Here is a 20,582-nt window from a genome sequence, read left to right on the forward strand (position 1 = left end):
TACTGTGTAGCTGTGGCCAAGTGCACCAAAAGTCCTCTCCTCACCATGGAGGACAAGGAAAGAAATGGGGCGAAAGAACACCTCTTGGGGCAGGAGTGAATATGCTCTCTACCTACAGCTTCTCGGGAGGGTTGGCACCGTGACACAGACAAGGCCCAGTGCGCACAAGGCCTGGCCATCCCGTTGATAGGGGTGCAGTTTTCAGTCTCCAAGGAGTGGGAAGGAGGCCCCAGAAGGAGGCAGGGACACAGGGAGACACACACTGTCATTTGCGCTTGTAAAGGTGGCCCTGGACGGAACTCTAAGACGAGGCTGACAGAAGGCAAGATGGGCACAAAGGGCAGGCTGTGGGTGAGGGCGAGGAGGCCAGAGACCGACAGGCTATCAGCCCAGCAACCACAGGTCTGTAGTCTGTGAAACCACAGTCCCACCAGATGCACAGCAAGACAAATGAGGGTGCAGACATTTGGGGCATCCTGCCAGAGAAAGGCACTGGACAATGAGCTTCAATAAAAGCTCTGAGAAGCTGTGGGAAAGAAGCTACTGACTTAACTGTGTTCAAGCCAGTGGCTCCGAAGCTCACTCTTCTGGTGAGTCCGTGCACTCTTACAGTTGGAAAGAGAGGGGGGACTTCCTCTAGGGCCTCACTGGCCAATCGACATGTGTCAGACCACATGTCCAGCATGCTGTCACCATCTCACTTAGCACCCTCCTCCCTGGGGCTCCCGTGTGACGGCTTCCACCGTCAGAGCAGTGAGAGTGAGGGTGCGGGCTAGACATCGGGGCAGTGGGCCCTTTAGCATGGGCCTGCCTGTTCCCTGCTCCAGGCCTCAGCCCTTCCTCCGAAAGGGGCAGCTGGAGGGCATGCCTGGAGCCCAGGCTCCTGTGGGCATCGGGTCTCCGTGCTATTCGTCATGATGGTTGGGCAAGTGGTTGGAAGCATTTAATTTTCATTTTTTTTTATGTTTTAGGTTTTTTAATTTATTTGACAGAGAGAGAGAGCGAGCACAAGGAGGGGGAGCAGGGGAGGGAGAAGCAGGCTCCCCACTGAGCAGGGAGCCCGAGGCGGGGCTTGATCCCAGGACCCTGTGATCATGACCTGAGCTGAAGGCAGAGTTTAACTGACTAATTTTCATTTCATCACCAAAAATGACTCCTGATTTTGACACACACAACTTCCCAGGAGAGTACAGGGGTCGCAGCTAAGCACTGTCCCCAGGAGAACCTGCTGTCATCCTGCATTACCAGCTCCACTCTCCCCCTGACCCACTACCCTCAGTGCACACGGTTTGGGCACGGATGAGCCTGATTCCAGCTCCAGGCCTGACCAGTGACAGATCTACAATCACGAGGCAGTGGAGAAAAGTGTACGTGCCTCATAGCAACCTAATGAGAGCCAGCCCCTGGACCTCTGGGGGAAAAGATGGGCTGCAACCTCTGTTGGGGACACTGAATAAACATAAGGGGAGCCTGGACAAGATGCCTGAGAATGAAGCCAAGATGGAGGACAGTGGAACCAAGAGCTTGAGAAAAGCCCCAGCAGCATCATCTAGACACCTGGATCCAGCTGTACCTGAAGCAAGAATAACCCCTGGGGCTCAGTATACTTTTTCCTGATGTCCAAGGGATGTGGACTTCTGCCACTTCCCACTGAAAGAGAACTGTTGCATAGTACACCACAACCACTGGACCCAGAGTTGTAGTGCAAAGACAATAGGCCTCATGTTCAGGAGACCTGGGTGTCAGATCCAGGTTGGCCACTCTCCTAGACCACAGGCTCTGATCCAGTCATGATACTTGCAGAGTCCTCCCTCCCAGTCCTGCAAGCCTGTGTCCCTGAACGTGCTACGCCCCCTCCTGATGCTAGATCTAGTCTCCGGGCCTTGCCCTGCCTCGTGAAGGAGGGTACACCGGCCAGAAGCTTTGGCCGTTGTAGATAACAAGTCCCTCCACAAACATCTCTCTTGGGCATACTCACCATCAAGCCTGAGGTATTTAAAACCGCGATACGCAAAATAATCTTCCATGATCGTCATGAGGGAGGTCATCTGACAGAACAGCAGCACTTTGTGGTTGGTGGCACGGAGTTTGGGAAGAATCCTATCGAGAAGCTCAAACTTCCCCGAGGCTCGGTACAGGTCCAGCCTGGTGAGCAGGGAGTGGAAGAAGAACACGATGTTAGCAAGGGCACTTTGCAGATAGGCAGGAGAGGAAGCGTACCTCCCATCTCGGGGCTGACCTGGGTGCCTAGGCAGGCTGCTCATCACGGGTCAAGGGCACAGAAGTGGCTTCATAAGCAGACCCTCTGACCTCCATGAAGTTTCAGCAAAGCCATTTCAACCCAACTAAAATATGCTCAAGGCCATTCTTGGTCAAAGGTGAGCATGTGATTGTCATCCAACTTAGATACTTTTAAGAATGAGAAGAGATGCTATCAGCAATCATGCTGGGACAACAGGAAGTGAGGACTCCTCCCTAGTCCACGAGAGAACCTCCAGGAGCAAAGGCACACACTGGAGAGTGCCCACCAGCGCCTCACATAGGGTTAAGGGCCACTGGAGCTTCTCATTCCCTCTAGTCAACAACCCCCGGCTTACAGCTGTGCAGACTGAGGCTGGGGGGACAGTGTGATATGGCTGCTGATGTGCCAGGGCCAGGACTCGAACCCAGGTCTGTGAGCCCCCCATGATGCAATTTGGTATAAAAAAAATATAGCAAAAGAACTTTTTGATCTTTTATTTGGTGCCTCTGTTCTTCAAAACCATTTACTAGCTCAGAGAACTGCTGGTGGCCTCAGCTCTAGAGCAAGGCTGTTTGCAATGATGAAACCTAGCCAGGGTACCCACCTCCAGCACCAGGGATTAAGGAAGCCTGGGTTGCATCATCTATGCTGGAGGGGCGCCTTGATGGCTCAGCTGGTCAAGTGTCTGCCTTCGGCTCAGGTTATGATGCCAGGACCCTTATCCCTCTCCCCCTCCCCCTGCTCGTGTGCGTTCGCTCTCTCCCTCAAATAAATAAAATCTTTAAAAAAAAATGCTGGAAAAAAACACCCATGACAAGGTGGATTGGATATCATCTCTCTTAGCAGAGTTTAGGCTCAGAATGATTAAGAAGGCTGTGTCACAGAGCCCGGATGTGGCGCTGTGGGGCCTAGAAGCCAGGTCTGCCTCTCAAGATTAATGGAGGATTTCTATTCCCTTCTTCGGTTTGTCTCTATTTTCTAAATTTTCTGCCATGAATACAGTGCCTCTGAAATTGGACAAATGTCACAAGAGCAATAAAGCCAATCAAGAAGTGAAAAAGACCTTCAGGTGGACAGCGTGCCCACCCCCTTCACTGGGAAGCTTCTCACCCTTGCACGATGCCACCGGTAAACCCCAAGTGCTCGGAGAAGGACTCCTGCAACAGAATGAGAGATAGGTCAGCACGGGGCAGGAAGAGGCCACCCAGCCCCACACCCCGGAGCCCCCACACCCCGGAGCCCCCACACTGGTGCTCAGCGATCCACAGTGGCTCTGAGGTGGCTCGGGGGCCAAATACGGACGCTGCACACTGCTTTTCCATCCGGTCGACGTCCCTTCCCTCAGGCTTCTCCAACCAAGAAAAGTCAGTCACGATAGACCACTGTTAACCACGAAATGAGTGCACGAGGACAGTGTGTATCTGAGACCATCCTTGGAGTGCCGGGATGGAATCCCAGGGACATCAAGGGATTTGCAGAGATCCCGAGACTTCACACAGAAAGTACTGACATACATGTGCAATTCAGAAGCAAGAATCCGGACTCTCATAGGGTATCGTGGCCCAAAAAAGTTCTGACCCAGAGACTTCATGACAAGGAAGGTTGCTCTCGATGCTCCAAACCAGGAACAGCCCCCCATGTCACTGAGTGGGAAAAGCTAGTGTGCCAAGCAGCAGAGACAGCAGGACCTTCTCAGGTAGGAAAAGTAACCCCAGAGAAGAGTCTTCGAATGCTTTCTGTGGCTGTCTGAGGGCACACTTTCTGAAGCTTTCATTTCCATCATGTATTTTCCTACATTGTTTGGATTCTTTACAATGAACACTAATAAACAGAAAATCAATAGTGAAACAGTATATAGGCATTACCTATTTAAATTATTAAAAAGTACTTTTACAAAAAGCCGTCATAAAGAGAGACGCCCTAGCTCTGCGTCAGGGCTCTGTACAGACAGATGTCTCTGGGAGAAGCGAGGGCCTGCTGTCCCTGGCGATGCTCACCTCGATGTGCTGGAACATGTACGGATGGTTGCAGATCTTCCGCAGCTGCATGATGGTGTTCATCAGGGTCTTGGTGCCGCCTTTGCCCTGGGGAGGCAGAACAGAGGCTCTGTACTGGGTCTTGCTCCCAGGGCGGGGTTGGGGGTGGGGTGGGAGGAGGACTACAGAAGGGGACACCTCAGGGCAGGTTTGGCCTGTGGCAGAGTAATTGGGAGTGAGGGGCTAGCTCCTGTGGAGGCACAGAGGGCTCGAAGCCAACTCTGGGGGAGCAGAGACGGCCTGGCACGTGGGAGGGGCTGGCTGGAAGGGGCTGCAGGACAGAAGTGAAGGAAGACTGGTAAACGGCTGAGGCTGAAGGACTAACATTGGCCTTGGCTGTGGGCATTGTGGGGAGTCCCTGTGGGGCTGCAGCCAGATGGGCCATGACAACTTAGGAAGATTTCTGGCTACAGAGAGAAGGAAGAACGTGGGGGTGGGTGCTGGCTGCGGGCCGAGAAGCAATCCAGGAAACACGCTGCGGCACCTGCTCAGGTAAGAAAGGGCCCAAGGAACACATGGAGACATGGGGAGGCGGGGCCAAGCCCGAGGCATGGGGTGTAGAATCAAGGTACCTGGGAGGACATTTCTGTCCTGATGAGGGGAGCTGGGGTGGGTGGGGTCTGGGACCTCAGAGTGGTCCCAGGAGACGGCAGCCTGCCCAGCCCTCATTCCATATCACCTCAGCCTCACTTAGTAATAAGGTGAAGGGGCTTAGTGGCCATGGCTGTTGAGTCAGCTTTTTCCCAGCTGGGAAGGTGAGGCTCCTGAGAACATTCTAACTCTGCTGGAGGTCCTGCTGGGCTCCACCCTGTTGATGGATGCATCTGCAGGAGGCCAGCAATTCATAAGCCGAGGACACCAGACAGTGACAGACTGGGAGGGTCTTAGGGGACTCCCTGCAGATGGGCCATTAGCCCCTCAACTGTCAGCCTTACTGGACGAGGCTGTTCCCATCAGCTATGATTTAACAATAGCTGTGATGCCCTTGTGATCATCACAGGTCAGGTCTTGACCTCCCCAGTAAACTCCAAGGAGGCGGAAGGCCCTGATGATGACAGGGTGCTCGAACCCCCCCCCACCGGCCTTGGGCATCCAGACGGGGAAGGGGAGGGGCCCATAGCGAACCTTCTTGTCCTTCTCGGAGCCGTCGGTGAGCAGCACCCCCTTGGCCTGCATGTGCCGGTAGAGCACGCGCTGTAGGGCGGACATGTCACACTTGATGACGTATTCCACCTGCAGGGGACACGCATCACCAGTCAGAGCAGAGACTCCCTGAGCCAAACGCCCAGCCCAGGGCCATCTCCGGTCTCAGCCTCTCAGAGGTACCCTGGATCCCAGGATGTGTGTGTGCTCAGAAGAGGGCACACGGGGATGATGGTGAGGAGCCCCCACAGTCAGGGAACAAGGGGAGGCGGGCTATGGTAGGTGCAGTGGGACAGAGAAACGTAGAAGGGACGTCCTGGGCCTGAAGGGGCGACTTGGCTACCTTCTCCAAGCTCCTCTACAGCCCACTGGGAACCAAAGGGCAAGTACTGCGTGCCCGACAGGGGGAGGGGAGGGCGTCCTGGGGGGGCAGCCGGGGGGCTGGGTTCCCGAGCGAGAAGCCAGAGCCATCCTATGGTGTGAGTGGGCGCCCGGGCAGTCCAGAGTCACTAAGCGCTGCCGGATGTGGTCGGACGGGACCCGCCCACAGGCATCGGGCCCACAGACAAGAGAGGGGTTTCCCTGCTCAAAGCTGCACCTGCCTCCACGTGACAGAGCCAGCGCGTGTGAGTGGCCATCCTCACATCACAGGGACACGACAAAGCTGAAGACCAGGGCCACGAGAGAATACAGCATGGACCACTGGAGTGCCACTCGACCGGGCCCACCCCGGGAAAGCCCCCAGCATGACACCACACCTCAGCTTCATCCACTCCAAACAATCCATTACCTTCTCAGGCAACTGGGCTTCGACTTCCTTCTTGAGCCGCCGGAGCAGAAAGGGCCGCAGCACTTTGTGGAGACGACGAATGATGAGAATCGTCTCCTCCTCGTTCAGGTCCACCTGGCACCCCCATGAGACAAGTAAACCAAGGTTACCTCCAAAGGAAGGAGCTGGGGATGCGGAGAAGGGTATGCAGGGTCATCTAGAGTTGTCTTGTCCTCAGCACCTCCATGTCAGACTGCCTTACGCTTTATGGGGCTTGGTGGGGCACCCTGTTCCTTTAGACAACTGCAGGGACCTGGGACCTTCCACGGAATTCTTAGAGTATAGAACCCAAGGCTCCAGGGAACCACGCCCCGGAGGCCTCATGAAAAAAAACACACAGGATACTTGGTTCTTTCCCCAAGAGAAATATAAACGCATGTCTGGAAACCTGCCAACACATCCAAACGATAGGTGGAGAAACACCACGTTTATAGAACCGCTGGGTGTGAAATGGGTGGTCTTCGTGGGGGGCTGTCACTGGGAGCCCCAAATCCTCTCCTTTCAGCCTGGCAGGGACAGAGCGAAAGAAACTCTGCTCTCCCAAGGTGTCTGATTCTCTGCTAAGAAGTTAAACTTTTAAAAATTAAAAAAGAGTCAAACAGACCACACTTAAACTTATCTTCTCTGGGTCCCCTGATCATCTCTCAGTAGAGCTTTAGAACTTTTGCTAAATTTGAAAATAAACAAAATAAGAACATTTGCTTAGGATGAGGATCCTGGAAGTCTGAAGACTGGGCGCTCCCCTTTGGAGACTCTTGGAAAAGGCACGGTTTCTCCTTCAGATGGGTTTCTGTCTCCACGGTGCCAAGGAGAACGTACCTCGCCGATGACACTAAGGTGGCCTCAGCTGGCCTGGACCTGCCTACAGAGGACCTTACAGTCAGGAACTAGCTGCAGGGGCCGGAGAGAGCGGCGGCCCAGCCACCGTAGGCAGTGACACTCCTCATCAACCCCCAATCTCTGCAACTGTGCCCAGTTCCTCAGTCACCAGGCTCCAGCCTCTCAGCCTCCTTCAACAGAAAACACGACCTGCCCACAAACCCCCTCAAAGCCGAACAGCACAGGGGGCTCACAATGGGATCCAGCTTGGGGACTTCATCAAGCAGATAAAGACCTGCCCCCCAACGGCCAACGTGCCATAGTCTGGTTTTCAGGCTGACGATGCCACCCACGGCCATACAGACATCGAGAGACACTGGTCACAGCACTCTTTAAAAACAAAATATACAGAATCTGACCATGTTGATCCTTTGACTGAAACTTTCTGAGCCTCCTGCTGCCCTTAGGGTGAAATGTGAACTCTCTAGAGGGACCCACAGGACCCTGGGGACCTCCAGCTGTGCCCTGCCAGCCCCACAGCTACCTCAGAGCCAAATTCCTTGCCGTGCCCTCCCTGTGCCTGAGGCACTGGGTCAGGGAAGCCCCAAGAGACTCCCCAGAGTTCGCTCTCTATCTCTGCCCATCAGTCTCGGTAAGGCGGCCTTGCTCCGTGAAGACATGGCCTGCAGCCCCGGGCACTCAGTATACACCTGAAAGCAGCCAGCTGAGCCTGGCCCTGACCACTTGGGACCAGTTCCTCTATGGAAGGCCCGCGCCCACGGCTCCCCTCCCTGGCCTACCGCCGGCAGGCAGCCAGCCACGCGCACACACCTTTTCTCCGGTCATGGCGAAGGGTGCGTTGAACCACTGCTCGAAGGTGCTGCAGCTCTTGAAGATGGTAGGCAGCAGGAAGTTGAGGAGCGCCCAGAGCTCGGGAAGCTTGTTCTGCAGCGGTGTGCCTGTCAGCAGCAGGCGGCGTGGGGCCACGTAGTGAGTGTTGAGGACCTGTGTCAGCTTGCAGTGGTGGTTCTTCATTCGGTGGCCTTCGTCAACGATCATGTACTTCCAACGGATCTGTGGGCCCAAGAGCAAGCCGTCAGGGGAGGGGCAGCAGCGGGGATGCCCCCACCTTAGCTAGAATCTCCCCACCGTTAGGTGAGTCTACAGATGGAACAGCACATTCAGGTGAAGAACCTGAGCGTGACAAGGTCCGCTGACAAAAGGGACCGGCTCACCATGTGAGAGCCACACAATACCGCCCCTGTGAAGCATGGCGTGCAGACAGACACACAGGAGACACGCCCTTGACCTACTGTCGGGTGAACAATGCAAGCTGCACAACAGTCCTCTGGTTTCCCCCCAAATTACATGCTTGTCTGTAGCCCAGAAAAATCCTCCAAATAACACCCCCCTCACTGATTAGAGAGGGGCCTGGGTGGGGGGTCTACAGGGAATGTGGCTCAGAAGCGGGTACATTTTCCAAGCATCAGGCTGTGCCTCTAAAAATAGGAGTGGCAACAGGTAAGTTTGGACTGTGAACCCTGAGGGGCTGGGGCCGTGCCCAGGACCAACAGACACAGGCTAGATGTGGATCCTCACGGTGAGCATGAGTATGCAGGCAGGAGCCCCAGGTCTGAATCATGGTTTAAGTCTGCAGAACCCCATGATGAGCCTCATAACTGCTCTGTGCCTCAGCTTCCACTGCCTGCAGGCACAATGAGGCCTGGGTGAGGCGGTACATGTCAGGTGCCCAGAGTGAAAAGGGCAAGACAGCATCTCCCGTGAGGAGTCCCTGTCGCTTGGCCTTGACATTCATTAATGACGCTGTCAGAAAAGGATTTTCAGAGCCTCGTTCTTGGGCCTGGGATGGGCCAGGCTTTGCCCTACATCAGAGGGGTGTACCTGCACCACAAGTTGAGGGGAAGAGCCTGCTCACTAGACCCCAGATCCCTGGGCCTCTGTTCCCTTACCTGTAAGCTTAGAAATGGATATGAAGCACCCCAAATCATCACAATGACCAAGCCCTTAGAGGTGACTTGTGAACACATCCAGCCCTGGGTCAAAAAACGACCACTCGACCTTTTCTCTACCAGATGGTTAATGGTCAGAACAGATGCATCATCTTCAGCCTTCAAACCAGGAAAATGGCCTTTTTACAGGCAAGGAACTATGTCTATTTTATATCTGGGTCAAGGCATGGTCTCAGTGATTCACTGATGGTCTGACGTCACAACTCTGCCAGTTAAGAGGCTCCTAGTCCTGCATAAGCCCCACCAAACGTGTTCCAGCCCAGGAGCCCACAGCCGACAGAACACCAAGGGCCTCAGAGTCTTAGCCCTGAATGCCGAAATCCTACCTGCTTGGCGGGCTGGTGTCCTGAGCACTGTGGTGGGGGAGGACAGCTAGCAAGGGTGGAGGGCCAAGGCCTCTAGAGGCAGAGACAGGCCGGCCTCACCACAGCCCTGCCAGGCACGACAAAGGTAGGGCTGGCGGGCTGGGAGACACCGAATGTAACGAAGCTCTTGGGGCAGAAGCTCTGAGGAGCTGGTCTCCGTGACATACATAGGATAACCCTGGATCACATGTTCACCGACACCACGTGGCCACAGGGGGCTTGGTGTGTTTTACACAAGGACATGCTACCTTTGCAAGGATGTGCTTGTCCTTAATGATGTACTCGTAAGTCGTTAGCAAGACGTTGAACTTGCCACTCCGGAGCTGGGGGACGAAAGCACGCCTGGCTGCTGGAGAACCCTGTGTGGGAGAGAAACATGCACGACTCAAGCCTCCGGGGGCCATGGGGGCTGCCGTGGAGAGGCCTCCCCCGCTGACATGCAGAGCGCCAACTGCAGGGAAGGGGAGAAAGATATGCGGGCCACAGGCAGCCCGGGGGCTCTGGGAAGCTTGCTGTCCACACTATATCTGTCCCGGTGTCCGTGGCCAATCAGCTCCCTCCTCTTCCCAGGGCTCCTCTTCGGCCTCCTGGCTGGAAACCAGGCCGCTGCCTCAAGGCTTCCCATGTGAGTGTGGCCCAGCTGACCACTCCCTAATGTAGCTCCAGCTTCTCCCCAATTAGCAAACCTGCCCTGTCCCTCCCCAGTTCCAAACGCCTGACCCATGTGACCAGGGCCCCAGGGTATAAACATGGTGCTTTCTCTAGGCTCACATTCTAGGCTGACTGAACTTTAGTGGGTCCCATAAGCTCTTGCTGGCAGAACTATTCTTAGCTCCTTAACTGCACCAAGTTCTCCCTGCACACACTGTTCCTGGTGTTGGGACCCCCTCCTCCCCACCATGTGGCAGAGAGCCACACAACACAGGGCAAAGCGCCTGGACCCAAGAGCCTGGCAGGCAGGGACACAACCTGGCTGCATGAGGGCTGCCCTCTCTGCCTCAGTTTCCCCACTAAGATAATAGGCACAATTAGTCTCTACCTCATGGGGTGAATCGAGCTAGGCAGGGCCCCCAAGTACCATGTCCTAGAGATCACGGGTATACTCGTTAAGGCATCCTACATGAATGGGTTTTAACCAAAGCTCAGGTGACAATAACGAAACCTTCCAGGGAAAGCACTGATGTCACCAGATTCCACGAATTGACTGCACAGCATCATTTACAAACGCATTACTCGGAAATAAATAAATGATCCAAACCCTGCATGACCAGCACGATCCCATGAGTACAACATAGGAAAACGGGTGCATATGCATCACACCACTCATGCAAGCGGACTTCCCTCTTCGCTCATCTGTATTTCCCACTCCTACCCTGCCCTCATGTACGTCCATCCCTTCAGGCTGTGACCTACCTTGTAGGACACCTTCACCACAGAGGGGGCCCACTTGTCAAATTCGTATGCCCAGTTTGACAGCGTGCTGACGGAAACAAGGAAGGGACAGTCAGGTTCTAATTCATTCATCAACAGCTCCTGTCTACGACAACATCCCCTGGGGCATGAGGCCGATGTGGCTGTGATGCTCAGAGCTGGTCAAGTAACCGACAGTCTTGGGGGAGGGAGGGGGTCATGTCCTGGGTGAGAGGAGCAGGGACACAGAGATGTGGCAGCAGGTACAGGGGCAGCTGCCGCTAGGGTGGCAGGAACCAGGTGGCTGCAGAAGGCCAGATCCAGGAGCTGAACCTGGGAGACCAGTCCTGTCACTGCTGTGGGGTCCCAAGCCCCTCTGAGAACACACCATGCATTGCAAGTCTGCTGCCGGGAAACCCGCACACTCACAGTGCCTCATTTTAGGCTCAGAGCTGTGGTGGAGGGTAGGCTGGGGAGATCGGGGAGCACAGGAGACACCGCAGGTTCTCTGTGCCACCTTGAAATGAAAACGGCCAGCCACCCCAGGCTCCTGCCCGGTAAGAGACAATGGAGATGGGGAGGACACACTGGCTCGGGCAGAGGGCTGGAAGACTGGGTGCAGGGCAGGAGCATGGACTCTCATCTGCTCCTCCGTGGGACAAGCAAGGCCAGGAAGAGCAGGGAAAGAGAGAAATGGGCAGGTGTGCGGGCAGGTGGAAGGCATTTGAGAAGAAATAATTCACCTGGGACAAGAGACAGAACCTTGGGTGAGGGTGACAACAACAATAAGGCCAACTTCCCAGGGAGTGAGTTCCCTGAGAAATACTGGGATAGTCACTTTTTGGTAAGAAAGGGAACTTACTCAAAAGGTCTAGCCTGGGTAGTTTGTAAAGACAAGACTCAAAGGCCGAGTGGCAGAAATTGCTTGTGGCTCACCCAGCTCCCTCTGCGAGAAGTTCCACTGTAAGCCCCTAGCTCCCAGGCTCTTCAGCAGTCGGGCCAACCAGCTGGACATAGTTGGAGCAATGAGATGAAGCTCATGTTGCTGGGGTGAAAGTGGGGGAAAGCTCTCAAAGAAGGGTGGAGAGAGGGGAGAATCAGCTGCTCTTTACCCTGTCCACCAACCTGGGAACCTAGATGAAATGATGGAGGCAGTGCAGCCATCTTGCAACCATGAGGTAAGAAGGTTAAGGGCAAAAGTCATACATCAAGGGTGACTGAGCAGAGAAAACTCTAGAAGCCTGGGTCCTGGCATCTTGGAGCCACTGGCCCTGCCTCAGATGAGGCATTACTGAGGGTCAGCAAGATTGCCCTGGTACAGTCACTGAAGTCTGGATTCTACTGTATGGAGCAATGGCAGACAGGGCACCAAGAAAGAAGATGAGGGCCAAAACATGAAGTGTGGGGAACATCTGTAGTAGGAGGAGAGAAGAGCCAAGAGAGTCAGGGGCAGGGAAGACTGAGGAGCTAGGGTGGGAGACAGAGTCTAGTGGGAGGCAGGACAAGCAAACTCATGGTGGACAGTTGTTCATCTCAACAGATGGATGGGACAGCTGGATGGCTGACGTCTAAAACTGCTCCCTCGGGCAAAAGGAGCTCTTCTGGCCTGGAGATGTCATTCGATGGACCAGATCCCTGTCTGGGTGGAACATGGTGTAAAAAAGCCTGAAGATCAACACACTGAAGCTGATTTAAATAACCTTTGGAAAAGGTATTTTAATTGGAAAGACAAAAAGAACTGGATCTAAACACTGTACTCCAATTGGTAAAGTTGTTTCTCATGGATTAACTATTTGGAAAGTGCTATACAAGTAAGAAGAAAGAGCTAGAAGGAACTCTATGGGTCTAGCTGAGTTAGAGACAGCTGTTGGCCATGACTAGACACAGATCACGTTACATAAACACATACATTTATTTCCTAATGCTGTCCACTGACAGGGCCTGCCAGTAAGGACGATCAGAAGCAAGGGGGCACCCCTAGCACCCAGCTCTTGGTTTCTAATACTGTTCTCTAAGAACAGAGACTAGAGCCTCTTAGAGAAATGGCTGATTCTAGGCCTCAGACAGGAAATGTACAAGTGGAGCTGGGGGCATCTCTGGGTGCCCAAATACAACTAAGTGTCTCAAAACCCCACAACAATGGGTCATGTCAAAGGGACAGAGTAGCCAACTAAAAGCTCCCCATGGCTAACGCTGGAATGATTCGAGAACAAGATAAACTAGTGTTGGTGTACAGACCAAAGTATAAAATAGTACCCATGAGTCTACACTGATATAAATGATTAAATAAATTAACAAATGGGAAAAAGAGATATATCTTCTGTACAGAATAATTCTAAAGGATTTATAGAGCTATTTGCCCCTCAAGGAGGGAGAGCTTAATTGCCCACTTACACGGGCGCTAAACTTAGGGACTGTTCCAGAATACAGTATATGGAAGGGGAAGAAAGAGTATCTTCACAGGGCAGACACCTGACAAGCAGGACCTCAACCATGTGACCAAGGTCAACATCACCCAGGACAAGGCACACTGACAATAACGGCCCCTGAAACGATGTCATGACAGGGGACCTTCACCCCTGTGCTCTTTGGCCCCCATGCCCACCATCCTGTTCAAGCAGGAGAAAATCCCCAGACAGGTCCAGATTGGGGGATATCCTACAAAACACCTGACTCGTCCTCCTCAAAACTACCAAGGTCAACAAAAACATGGAAAGCAAGGAGTGCTCGCAGACCACAGAGGGCGAAGGCTACGAGAAGAATGCAGTATGGGATCCTGGAATGGCAACTGGATGTCAGGAGAAAAGTAGAACACTGAATCAAGTCTGGAGCTTAGTTAACAGTAATGTGCCTGCTGGTTCCTGAGTTGTGACAAATGTACCACAGTCATGTGAGATGTTATCAACAGGGGAATTAGGGGAGGGCACACAGAGACCTCGAGGTACCTCTGCAACTTTTTGGTAAAGCTAAAACTATTCTAAAGCAAACCACCACAATGACCAGGACATGGAATCTGGAAACAGGAAACCAACCTGAAGGGTCTCCAGGCCAGATCTGGGACAACTTAAGCAACAAAATTATGAATGTGTGCATTCTGCAACTTTCAGATAGAGTTACACAAATAAATTAATACATGGAGAAGCACAGTTCTTCCTTAGAGTGGATCTCTCACACCTGTGGGAGGAGTGATGGAAAGAAAGCCACCATTGGCCCTTGCCAGAGGGGAAGGGGTCTCAAGCCAGACCCATCTGATGGACGTGGAAATCTCTGGGGAAAATATGATTGCGAAATGGGACCTTTCTGTGGTCTCCACGTGCCTCGCCATCAGGAACTTATGAATTACAAAGGAAAACTCCTAAGATTACGTGGGGAAACTGGCAGGCATCACCTAATGGAGACCAGTTGTCTTTATAACTGTCCTGGAGTTAGGAAAGATTTGGGAAGCTGATAAAAAGGAATATAGAAAATCTTTATTCTATTTTTGCAATTGTTTATGATAATTTCAATTGTTAGAAATAATTTCAAAATGAAAAGTTACAAACAAAACACCTACGCTGTAGGACAGCATGCTGGAGTGAACTATGCCGGTGGAGATGAAGTCAAATGTCGCACTTCGGGACAGGGGCACAGGAGCTAAAAAGGGGGACTCCAGTCACTGGTGGGCCGGGAGACAGTGCATGTGCAGCAGAAAGCTGAGAAGTTGGGTCTGGCTATGAGGGAGGAGGTGGCAAGGCCATCTGTCCTCAGGCTGGGACTTCTGTCGCACTGTGCAAATAGTTCTCTCTCCATATGGATCTGTTCCTAGCAGGGCAGCCAAATTTACAGGACCACGAGGAGGGGAAGGCAGCAGGAAGAAATAAACTTCTCCAAGTAAATTCTGGGAGAGTTCTGGGACCCTCCAGCGTGGCTGTATGGCCTCTGGCAGCCTGGCTGTCTTAAAAGCAGGAGGCTGTCTTATTTCCTATGGAATCAGGGTATGAGCACTCAGCTTCCTGTTCTCCCCCTGGACAGCTGATTTAAGGATGAAGTGGTTGCTGATGAGTGCTGGCCGAAGGGGGGTTGGTGCGTCTCTCCAGGGCCAAGCCAACTGCAGACTACAGAGGCCTGGCCACATCAGGGTAGACCACACCCCAGGCCTGTGATTGGTTTCATGAATGACATGAAACCTGAGAAAGGTCCAGGAAAGCCAGCTCCAGGACTTCTAGAAAAACTGTGGGGCAGGTGAACCATATTGTGGCAGTGCTGAGGTAGGAAGAGGGATGCCCAGGGTGGCTGGTCAATCTTGGCCCCCTGAGGGCTGCCTGCCGGAAGGAGGTGGCCAGCGGCGCCACGAGGTGGTGAGTGAGAACCTCTTTGGGACTCGGTTGGAGGACCCAGATCCTATCACACTAAGCATCAGGGTTGCCATGGACTAGAGGGCTCAGTGCCCTAGGGAGGAACAGTTAAGGCTATTTCCTCAAATGGAAATAGCTCCGCTAGCAGGAGCTTGTCAGGCTTCTGCAACATCTTGTGTGGAGTGTGCTAGTTGGGGGATTTGAAGGGGACCTCGAGGTCATCTTGTGAGAGCTGCCCCAACAGGGATGATGGGTGGGCACTCCCTCACCCACCCTTCTCCGATCTCGCCCCTTGAAACCAGAGGCAGGATGCCGGGGGCTGAGTTGTGTCCCCTCAGGATGGGACTGTATTTGGAGATGGGGTCTTTAAAGAGCTAATGAGGTGAACCCAAGCAACAGGGCCTTCCCGCTGGACACTCAAAGACCCCCCGGAGTGAGAGCACTTACGAGAGAGGTACTATGATGAGAAAGGGTCCGTTGATCCGCTTGTGCTCCATGAGGTACGTGATGAGAGCGATGGTCTGGATGGTCTTCCCCAGGCCCATCTCGTCTGCCAGGATGCCATTCAGGTTGTTGTTGTACAGGGACACCAGCCACTCCAAGCCTTTGATCTGCAAGGAGAGAGGCAAGCGGCCAGGACTGAAGCCCAAGTCGGTACGAGAGCATTCCCCGCACTGCAGACTCAGCACAGCCAGGCCCGCGGTCGGCCTAGCCACGAACCACCCGTGGCCATCTCGAGTTCTGGTATTTTGCTTTCAGTCAGCCCACTCCTTGGTTTCTTGGCCTCATCCTCAGCCATCACTCCTACAAAATCACAGCGCTGCCGTGCTGGTGCTAGGTCTATAAAATCTCTTTTTCTGGTACATATTCAAACAGCTAAGTTTCTACCTGGAAAGGCCACCAGGAAGCAGGGCTGCTGACATTTAACTCCCTGGCCTCACTGCCACACACAATGCGGTGGCCGCACACGGCAGGGACCACGCACCTAGCACCTGTGCGCCCAGGCTGGGCCCCATCCTGGCTTGGCCACTCCTGAGTTGTGTGATTTTGAGGAATCGCTGCACCTCCCTGTTCCTCATTGCCCCCCCCCAATTGAACGCAGAGATGGAAGCACCTACTAAATAGGGTCGTTGAGGGATGAGAAGCCAATGAGTAGAAGCCTCCTATTTGGCCTGGCATACATTAACTGCACAATTTTCATCTCCTCCTGGAGGCAAAGGTAACAGATTGGGCCCCTGCTTTCCAGATGGGGAAACGGAGGTTCAGAGGGGAAGAACGAGTGTCCAAAAGAGCAAGATTGGAATGTGACTTGAGTAGCCACCCACCACCGGGAAACCTCAAGACTGCCATGTGGATGTGCCCCTCCAACCTTACCTGGTACTGTTTGAGGACACCATTGACCATAAGTGCTGACTGCTTATCCACTCTCTCAGTGACAGCATGGGCCACGGCATAATAGGACTGCAGGCCCCGAGCAAGGGCCTGGGACACGCCGTACTCGTCATCCACGTCTTGCTTGGCATTCCTGGGAGATGGAAGCACCGTGTGAGGACACCCATTCCTATCTGTGACAACATGCTTCTGACACAAGCCTCTGCCGAGTGGCCCTTTCTGCCCAATGATCCGTGGCTTGAGCCATAAAATGAGCCCAGTGCAGCCAGAGAGGCTGAGGGTGAGCCAGCCACGACTACTAATCCACGACTGCATGTGTGGGTCCCAAACCCACCCTCCCACAACAGGAATCAGGTCATTGCCACATCATAAGAAGAGTGTTTCTTTCTGCCAGAGACTGGTCCCATAGCCCGTCCTCTCTACTGGGCACTCATGAGCCTAAAGGGAAAATACACATGACACAGCCTCACGCAAAACCAGAATCATTTATGTTGTGGCTGTTTCATGATCCAATCTGGAATTATTTTTAAAAGTGACTTTAAACTATCTACGTTTTGGGGCCGCCTGGGTGGCTCAGTTGGTTAGGTGTCTGCCTTTGGCTCGGGTCATGATCCCGGGGTCCTGGGATCGAGCCCTAAGTCAGGCTCCCCTGCTCAGCGGGGATCCTGCTTCTCCCTCTCCACGCTCATGCTTCCACTCTCATTCTCTCTCTCTCTCTCTCTCTCAAATAAATAACATTTTAAAAATTAAAAAGAGAAACTATCTTCATTTTATCAATGTGACACACACGTGATCCAATTTCTGTCATATTGTTTCATGCTGTGCTGTGGATTCTGTCTTTCTGTCTTCTTAGGAATCCTTCAGTGAGTTTAGTGGGGTTTTCCCTGTTTCTCTGATGATTTCAAAGGACTGCCTGCTTGCTCTAAGGCTGCTTTCATACCTATAGCGTATACAACTCTCAATCCTCTATTTCTTTTAAAGAGTATCAACTACCTTCATACCATAAGCAACGATGATTAGTATGTTAGTTGTACCTGTGCTTACAAGAGCAAAAGATGAGAAATAATGTGAATGCCCGCCACTAGGGACAGGCTCATACAGGACAGCGTAAGGTACAATACCACGTGCTCGACAATGCGTGGAGAAAGCATCACCTCGAGGTGCCTGGGTGGCTCAGGCGGTTAAGTGTCTGCCTTTGGCTCAGGTTGTGATCCCAGGGTCCTGGGACAGAGCCCCACATCAGGCTCCCTGCTTAGCGGGAAGCCTGCTTTTCCCTCTCCTCCTGCCTGCCACCCTCCCCCCACCCCCCGGTTTGTGCTCTTTCTCTCTGTCAAATAAATAAATAAAATCTTTAAAAAAAAAAAAGAAAGAAAGAAAGCAAGCATCACCTCTGAGAGAAAACTTCCAGTGAAAAAAGCCAGGGGCAGGAAAGTGTGCCTGGATACACGTGTACAAGTGAAAAAAAATAATTATATACACGTTTTGTTTGTTGAAACATGAAATACTCTGAAGACACACGACGCTGGAAATACTTCCTTCCAGGGGAGACACTGGAGTCGGGGGCTGAAGAACAAGAGTGAGGAGGCTTTTGCTCTACACCCAACTCTCTCTCAAGCACAAGATGAACCATGTGAATGGATGGGATATTCAAAGCCTATGAAAACCAATGAAATGTGAAGGTAATCAATTTGTCCCGTCTGCAGTCCCACAGTGTCTGCCGGTGGGACAGGGGTGCATGCTGTCCAGAGAGAGGCTGGGATCCCAACAGTCCTGCTGGTGCCACCCTGAAGGAAGCTGACAGAGCAGGAGGCCGTGGAGGGACGCCTTACTCAATGATGTGCCGGGCGTCCACTTCCGAGACGTCATCACTGTCTGGATCTGGAATCTTCTTCTTCTCCTCAACGGGCAGGTTGGGAGGCTGTGCCGGCTGTGGCTGCTCCTCCTCCTCCTCCTACCGAGACACAAGCCCACGTGACCCCAGGCCCCCCACAGGCACAGGCACAGGCACAGGGCTCCCAGGTGGAGGGCACACTTCGGGAGGCAAGTGCTGTTTTCATGGCCTCTTACTCTGCCGGAATGTGTCATGCCTCTTCTCTGCTGCTTCTCTTAATTGCTCCATTTATGACTTTTAGTTTTCCTAAGCACGGAGCACTGACACTTCTTTTTAAAGCTGTCTCAGGATATTGTCTTCTTTTTACTAGTAGTAGATGCCTCATGCACCATGCCTCCCTCCATCACAGAATGCATACTACCATGCTTATTCCTTGCCCAACCAACTCAAAGCAGTTTTTCATTTGATTCTCTTAAATTTTTAAGTATTAAACATGTTATAGCCAATTTTTGGTATTTGTTGCTCTTGATTTACTTCTGGCTTTACCAAAAAGGCTAAAATGGCTACACTATGTCAAATAACACCAGTGAGAACAGCCATCCTAGTTTACTGCGAGGTTTTCTATCAACTTGTAAATTAGATTTAAGTGTTGTTCTTCATTAAAGGGATTTTTCAGCCTTTACTGAGACGATAAAGGGATTTTGTGGGACATATTGCTGAAACACACACAAATGCATTTCTCAATGTTAAACCATTCTTGTATTCTTGGGTAAATCATACAAAGTGCCAATAGGTTATCTTTATGTATAATGGGATTGCTATTAAACTAAAAGGTATCTGTAATTAATCTACTAAATGATTCCAATCAAAACCCCATGGGATGTCCCTTGGAGCATGCAAAATGATTTTATAAGCGATTTGGAATAATGAACAGATGATAACAGCACAAACATTTTGGGCAAAAAGAAATCGTATTTGGTACAGACTTATCCTTGCTGATATCCCCATGTCTGGAATTAAAATGGGTAGGACTTCTAAGTCTGAGTGAGGAAGTTCACAAACTCATGAAAAATACGTCTTTTTGAAGCTGGACAAAATTCGCAAAAGCAACCATCTGAGAGCTCTAGGAGCCTGAGAACCATTAATGCTTGAAAAACTGCTGAACCTTGGGTAAGAAGAGTGGGAGATGGTAGCGTTCTTACTTGGGGCAACTTCCATCTCTCTTTACCCCCAGCTCCACCTTGAAGGTTCTGCCAGGACGGCCAGGCCAAGAGCACTGGCAGCTGCGGCTGATGGGGACTAAGTCACTCTGTAGCAGGGGGCAAGGCCCATACCATCCAGTGGCACTGTTGTTATGTAAGTGAGGTTCTCAGTTTTGCTTTGGTTGGGAAAGCAAATCACTGCCTAAGCCTGTGACCATGTACAGAGAAAAATGAAGAAGGGCCTCACAGGAAGTAAAAGCCAAGGTGGACCTGAAAATGGCCTGAACTTCAGAATGTGTTCCTTTATACACACTGATCCACCAGAGACAGAAGCTTTATTGGCTCAAGATGTCTGAGCACAATCACTGCCCAATCACTGGATGACTACTAAGTTACAAAGAAACATGTAACTACTAAGTTACAAAAAAAGTTACTAAGTTACAAAGAAATCCTAGACAGCCTGGATTAAAAATAAAAACAAGAATAAAACCAAAAACTAAACTGAGCAGAGACACCAAAGGTAGCACACAGCCCTGGGGAAAGAACTCCACAGACTGAGCCCAAGTACATTACTTACACAAACACGACCACCCAGGAGTGGGAGTCAGAATCCAGCGTAGTTAAAAACAGGCTTCCACTAAACATTACAAAATGAGCAAAAAGGGAAAGTGTGATGTGTATTTAGGGAAAAAGCAAATGAATCCTCTCTGTTCCCAGATGTTGAACTTAGCAAATAATCTTTGAAGCAACTATTATTATAAGTATGTTCAAAGAACCAAAGGAAACTATCTTTAAGCACAATAAATCAACAAATACAGAATCTCGATAGAAGGCAGCAATGATAAACTTCCCAAATTTGATGAAAAGCAAGAAACTACCCAGCCAAGAAGCTGAACAAACACTAAGGAGAATAAATACAGAGAGTTCACAATCTGCTAAAAAAAGCCAA

The 20,582-nt window shown here is 51.9% G+C and overlaps 1 protein-coding gene across 12 annotated transcripts in view; it reads right to left on the reverse strand.

Moving 5' to 3' along the window:
* SMARCA4 (SWI/SNF related, matrix associated, actin dependent regulator of chromatin, subfamily a, member 4) overlaps positions 1 to 20,582 on the reverse strand; it is an 89,266-nt gene that overhangs the window by 28,250 nt on the left and 40,434 nt on the right. For all 12 annotated transcript variants that reach the window (XM_064570916.1, XM_045862994.3, XM_045862992.3 and 9 more), the window contains 11 exons: positions 18,430 to 18,551; positions 16,583 to 16,733; positions 15,656 to 15,819; positions 10,878 to 10,944; positions 9,713 to 9,823; positions 7,901 to 8,143; positions 6,212 to 6,325; positions 5,404 to 5,511; positions 4,240 to 4,326; positions 3,353 to 3,399; positions 1,979 to 2,145 (listed from right to left, as the gene is read on the reverse strand). In XM_064570916.1, coding sequence (XP_064426986.1) covers positions 1,979 to 2,145; positions 3,353 to 3,399; positions 4,240 to 4,326; positions 5,404 to 5,511; positions 6,212 to 6,325; positions 7,901 to 8,143; positions 9,713 to 9,823; positions 10,878 to 10,944; positions 15,656 to 15,819; positions 16,583 to 16,733; positions 18,430 to 18,551 — 1,381 coding nt within the window. The remainder of the gene's footprint in view (positions 1 to 1,978; positions 2,146 to 3,352; positions 3,400 to 4,239; positions 4,327 to 5,403; positions 5,512 to 6,211; positions 6,326 to 7,900; positions 8,144 to 9,712; positions 9,824 to 10,877; positions 10,945 to 15,655; positions 15,820 to 16,582; positions 16,734 to 18,429; positions 18,552 to 20,582) is intronic.

This window comes from Mirounga angustirostris, unplaced genomic scaffold, assembly GCF_029215605.1.
Source record: "Mirounga angustirostris isolate CCGP_5_RB_7025 unplaced genomic scaffold, mMirAng1.0.hap1 SCAF_1, whole genome shotgun sequence".
In the NCBI taxonomy this organism is placed as follows: domain Eukaryota; kingdom Metazoa; phylum Chordata; class Mammalia; order Carnivora; family Phocidae; genus Mirounga; species Mirounga angustirostris.